The sequence below is a fragment of the Bombus bifarius genome, unplaced genomic scaffold (assembly GCF_011952205.1).
Source record: "Bombus bifarius isolate JDL3187 unplaced genomic scaffold, Bbif_JDL3187 scf7180000008483, whole genome shotgun sequence".
NCBI classification, from domain to species: Eukaryota; Metazoa; Arthropoda; class Insecta; order Hymenoptera; family Apidae; genus Bombus; species Bombus bifarius.
Window position 1 is genome coordinate 48,016 of NW_022884676.1, and position 5,841 is coordinate 53,856.

Consider the following 5,841-nt stretch of genomic DNA (forward strand, 5'->3'; position numbering starts at 1 on the left):
CTACGCATAGTAAAGAGTTATCCCGTTGACCGCGGATTCATTTGAACCCAAGAATATTGTTAATAGCGTTCATTAAACTCATTATTCGTTAAACTTATTATTCGTTAATCTTATTAATCGTTAAACTTATTATTCGTCAAACTTATTATTCTTATTATTATTATTATTATTATTATTATTAAATAATTAGCCTCGATGAAAAGAAAGTAGGTAAATGATTTGTACGAGTGCAGTTGGCCATATAATTAGTCGGAGAACGATAGAAACTAGATTGCCACATATAAACGCCTTGTACACACGAGATCATGCGGTTCTAAGAGTTAACCGTCTCTCGAGTGGCTCTATACTTCGACGAATTTTAGCAGAATTTGTGTTTCGTACAATATACTCCGCTTATAGAAAAAACTTGCGATCCCTCGCGAGCAGTCAGTTTGTTTAAACTATCGAATGTGAAAAAAACAATTTTGATATAAAAAATTTCTTTCCAAAGAAGCATCAGATAACAAAATATAAATTGATACACGGTGCATGATAGTATTCGAGTACCTAACTATCTTTTCCTTATCATTGACACTTATTCGAAACGAACTTATCTTTTATTAACTGAGTGAAAGAAATTTAATAAACAGATAATTGAAGCATACATGTAAACAGATAATCAATAACGTTGCGTTTTATAAATAGTCGACCGTGTTTCTCTTGGTTCAGTAATCCATCATGTTTCGACTAACGATTGCAACGTGTTCCTTGCTATTCGCGCTAAGCGCGGGCGTGGATGTGGATTGGTACAAAAATATCATCGTGTACCAAGTCTATCCGAGGAGTTTCAAAGACAGCAACGGAGATGGTATCGGTGACCTGAATGGTATCACCAGCAAACTGGAACACGTTAAGGACATTGGTGCTAAGGTCGTCTGGCTATCGCCGATCTATAGGAGTCCACAAGTTGATTTCGGTTACGACATCTCCAACTTTACGGACATTGATCCAGATTATGGAACTTTAGCGGATTTCGACAAATTGGTAACTAAAGCTAAGTCCCTCGGGCTCAAAGTGGTCATGGACTTCGTGCCTAATCATAGCTCTAACGACCATCCCTGGTTCAAAAAGAGTATTCAAAGGATCAAGCCGTACGATGAATACTACGTCTGGCACGATGGCAGAATCGTAAATGGCACCAGACTGCCGCCAAATAACTGGCTGAGCAACTTCCAGGGATCTGCCTGGCAGTGGAACGACGTCCGCAAGCAGTATTACCTACATCAGTTTGCTGCAGGTCAGCCAGATTTGAATTATCGCAGCCAGGCTTTAGATCAGGAAATGAAAAACGTGTTGACTTTCTGGATGAATCGCGGAGTCGACGGTTTCCGCATCGACGCTATCAATCATATGTTCGAGGATGCCAAGTTCCGGGACGAGCCGAGCGCAAACAGGACCGATGTCCCTAAAGACGATTACGATAGCCTGGTGCATATTTACACGAAAGATCAGAATGAGACCTACGAGACGCTCCGGAGCTGGAGGGAACTGATGGATGAACACTCCAACCGTACCCGATCCGATCCAAAGTTGATTCTCACGGAAGCCTATACTACTCATGACCTAACCACTAAATTCTACAGTGCTGGCTCCAATGTTCCCTTCAACTTTATGTTTATTACAGAGCTGAACAACAAATCTACCGCAATGGACTATAAAAATCTGATAGACAAGTGGGTCAATACCGTGCCTCAGGGTAGCGTGCCGAACTGGGTCGTGGGCAACCACGATAATCATCGTGTGGCCTCTAGATTCGGAAGACGACGAGCTGATGAGATTACCGAAATGGCGCTGATCCTACCTGGCATAGCGGTTGTTTACAACGGTGATGAAATCGGAATGATAGACAGACAATTCACGTACGCCGAAACTGTCGATCCAGCTGGTTGCAACGCTGGTCCCGCCAGATACTTTCTGAAATCCAGAGATCCCGAAAGAACACCGTACCAATGGGACAACAGCACCAGTGCTGGATTCTCCACCAGTGCGAAAACCTGGCTACCCGTGCATCCAAATTACAAGACCCTGAACCTGGAAGCTCAGAAGGAGCTATATTACTCTCACTACCAGGTATTCAAAAGTGTGATGAGCGTGAAAAGGCGACCAGTGATCGCACACGGTTCCTTAAACGTTACCGTATACGACCAAAGGGTTTTGAGTATTACTCGCACTCTAGGAAATGACACTGTAATTGTTATGTTTAATTTTGCCAATGTACCTGTCACCGTAAATGCTAGAGCTGCCCTGCCACTTTCTCCTACTCTGATAGTTCATACCGTCAGCGTTGGTCCCAATCTTCGTCCAGGTACCACCGTCTTCACAAATTCGATAACTATTCCTGCATCTGCTACTGTCATGTATACTACTCCTAATGTATTTTGGTCAAAGGATGAGTATGTTTGATTTGCATTTCTTTGCACGGTTTTAGCATTGCTGAAGTGTCAATGAAGTGTTATTAATGTAGAAGCGATCTAACTCACAATAAATCTTATTGTATCCTATAATCTAGACTTTATGATTTTAATTTTATAATTGTATAATTTCCTTTATCCTTCTTTTAAATTTACTTCGATGTTTTCTTCTAGTGATTTTTCCGTTTCTACGTAGAATTATTTGTCGCTAGTTCACGATTCATAGTAGACAATAAACTTCCGACGCTTTCGTGCAGCTCTTATGAAAATATAACGATCCTCCAGCGTCACAAGTAGTGAACTTCTATAATTATTTTCGCAAAAAATGGCAAAACTACGCTGATATTAAATGCAAAATCCTGTTAATACGATCACTATTGTTTAAAACAAAGTGATTAATTATACATTACAATTTTTAACGCATCGCGCATCGTCGGTGTTGAACGTTTGTTCGATTAAAAAACTTAATCTCCATCTATGTATGAAATATTGAGAAGCGCGTTTTTTTACCACATATCTACTAAATATTCTAATAAATAAATCAACGAGTACATGTTAAAAGCGCGATAAATTACTTTGGTTTCAGCTCGTTATTCGGCTGAGTGGTAAATTTCTTCGAATTTCAAATGACCACGCACATTGGAGAAAAATGTCGCTACACAATAAATTTAGACTCGCTCGCGAGCTCTGATTGAAAATAATTGATTAGAAACGTAGCTGGTCGCGAATGTTTCCAATCGAATTTTTTACATAGCGGATTATAGAAGAATCGAGCGCGATTAAAATAGACTTTCGCCGTTCTATTTCTTTTACAGATATACTCAGATATGAAGAAAAAGCATTACGGCTGCCGATTCATAACCCGTCAATCAATTGTCCAGTTACGGATTTAATGCGATTGAATTATTTGCCGCAGAAGATCGTTCATGAATTTTCGAATGTTCATAAAATCATTACAGTGATATTTTTAAGCCACGATGTCCGCGGTAAGAGAGTATCACGGTAGAAATCGGTAGAAATCACTTCTGGCAATCATTAGCTCCGAATGTTTCTCCCTTTAAACGTTCGTGCACTTTTAAATCTTACCTTTTTACGTAGTTAGTAATTTCATCAAGCTGATAGCTGCAAAAGGAAAGTAGAGAACATTATTTAATCGTTCTTTGGAAAACACAGCGAGCGACAGGGAGTGGATGTGAGATCTGGCGAGAGGCAGTGTACAATCGGAGGTTGCATACGCATACAGGCGCCTGTAGGCAACCTCCAGTGACAGCATTGCGGCGCTACACCAATCACGTTGAATGCACATTTATCTTCCTGTATCTTGTTATCATTATTTCTCTTCTTCTTTTAGACATCGCCCAGACACTTGGAAGAGATGCACCCTCGGAAATTATATGTCGCAATCATCGTAGCGTGACTCTATACCTCTGAATCGGTACAGATTTGAAATTCAAGGTCAAACTTGGTCGCATTGTATTCCAATCGCTACGAGGACCACCTTTATCAAGAGAACCATAGGTCAAAATTCAATCGTTTTTCTTAATAATGATGTTAACGTTTCAGTAGTACTTGCAGCTATTTTACTTATGATATGAATATATTCACAAAGGAAATATACAATATAAATATTATGTTATTGACTATAATATGAGCATTGTTGATAAAACAGCAAAAAGCTACGCAATAGCTCAGGGAATAGTAGAGGGTCACTATTAAATAGAAAGTCCAGATTGATGCGATCGGCTAGACCAACGATTTGGTGACCAAGAGGTAATACTGCGCATTCTCGTATCAACGAAAAACTAGAATTTCATTACTGTGTGTAACAGTAAATTAAGAGGGAAATTATTAACTATTTGCGTCGAATATCGTTCAAATATAAATAATTTGCATCATAACACTAGGCAGCTGATGATGCGGATATCAGCAACAGAACAATATATCACTATTGAAGTATTCTTTACGAGCTGCAGTGAGTTATCAGAAACATGGCACAGCCATTGAACTATGAAATAACATTATAAAGCACATCAAAGATAAAATAGATGCAAAAGCTATTGAAAGTTACATTTTCAAGTGAACTCCGTTCCATGAACTCCGGTTCCATGCAAGTAGAAAAAGATTTGAATTCCAAGGTCAAGTTTACAGCATCCCCTTTTAACAAATTTCCACAGATGCAAAGGTCTAGAGTCACGTTATAGTGATTCCGGCACGTAATTTCCTTCCCGTACATGTACACACGCCGTATGTATCCACAACATGCTTTCACATCCCGTTGAGAATCGTCGTAGACATCGTTTTCTTTTGTCTACCTTCTCTGTCTTACCTTTTGCGCGTGGCATTTATTCTTCCGTCACAGGTATTAGGACGCCACTCGTCCACGATAAGATCAATCATTAGTAGTTTGCTCTCTCTCTCTCTCTCTCTCTCTCTCTCTCTCTCTGCTTAGTAGTCTGCCCTCTCGAGATCTAAAGAACAATCGTTGCGGTAAATAAATGATAAAATGGTATCGACCGATCCGCAAGTATTCTGTTTTCGTTCCTATTGTGTTTTATTCGATGAACCGTGTCTGATATGGCGAATAAAAAGTCTGTTCTATTCTGATGTTAACGCGTGCATTAACCATCCAATTTTTTGTTATCTACGATGCTACTTGAATTAGTATAACGAAGGAAACGGCATTGATAACGAGAAATTTATACATTGACGATGTATCGAATAAGAAAGTCTCTGGTTTTCGTGGAAGTACGCGAATTGTATTAAAATACTTTCCATGTTAACTAAACTCCCTACAATTTAATTCCCGGCTAGGTTATGCAACGTTACGTTGCAATCATTGCTGACGTTCCATCGTTCACACAGCAATCTATATTAAATATTTTGATACTGAACATCCTGCAACATCATCTTACTTGTTGCGCGGTAACTCATCAAGACTCTTAATTAGTTCTTTCAGTGCCTATTTCCTTCCTTTCATTTCACGAACTCTGAATTTTCGTGGAGACCTTACACTGTTTCAAAAGATTTCCTTGCGATGGAATTCTCCTTCATTATTTTCCTTTTCCTTGTCTGCTTTGCCTTTAACTACATCTCGCAAAGAAGAAAAAGAAAAAGGAGAATGTTGCACGGAGAAGAGTTCCGTGCATTTCACAAGAATCACGTGAAAATCATGCGTACACCGAGGTTTTCGCTTGTGCTTTCATTAATCCGTTAGGAAAGCGATATTGTCATAGCCCACAGCTATAGTTATCAGACGATGAATGTTAATTGCTTAAGAGAGGCTGCATTATCAAAAATCGAGACACATAACGAGCGAACTTAACTTAAATACAATCAAACTCACTCCTGTTCGACGCGGGAATTCTACTCTATTCTGACAATCCTTGACTGA

At 39.3% G+C, this 5,841-nt stretch overlaps 1 protein-coding gene across 1 annotated transcript; it reads left to right on the forward strand.

The window, feature by feature from the left end:
* Positions 1–687: 687 nt before the first annotated feature.
* On the forward strand, positions 688–2,543 carry LOC117213023 (maltase 2-like). The gene has a single exon (XM_033458231.1). The coding sequence runs from the start codon at positions 718–720 to the stop codon at positions 2,440–2,442; it is 1,725 nt and encodes a 574-aa protein (XP_033314122.1). The 5' UTR covers positions 688–717; the 3' UTR covers positions 2,443–2,543.
* The last annotated feature ends 3,298 nt before the right edge of the window (positions 2,544–5,841 follow it).

What these genes read in the sequence shown, in the direction of transcription:
- LOC117213023 (XM_033458231.1), top strand. Translation starts at nt 718, where the DNA reads ATGTTTCGACTAACGATTGCAACGTGTTCCTTGCTATTCGCGCTAAGC.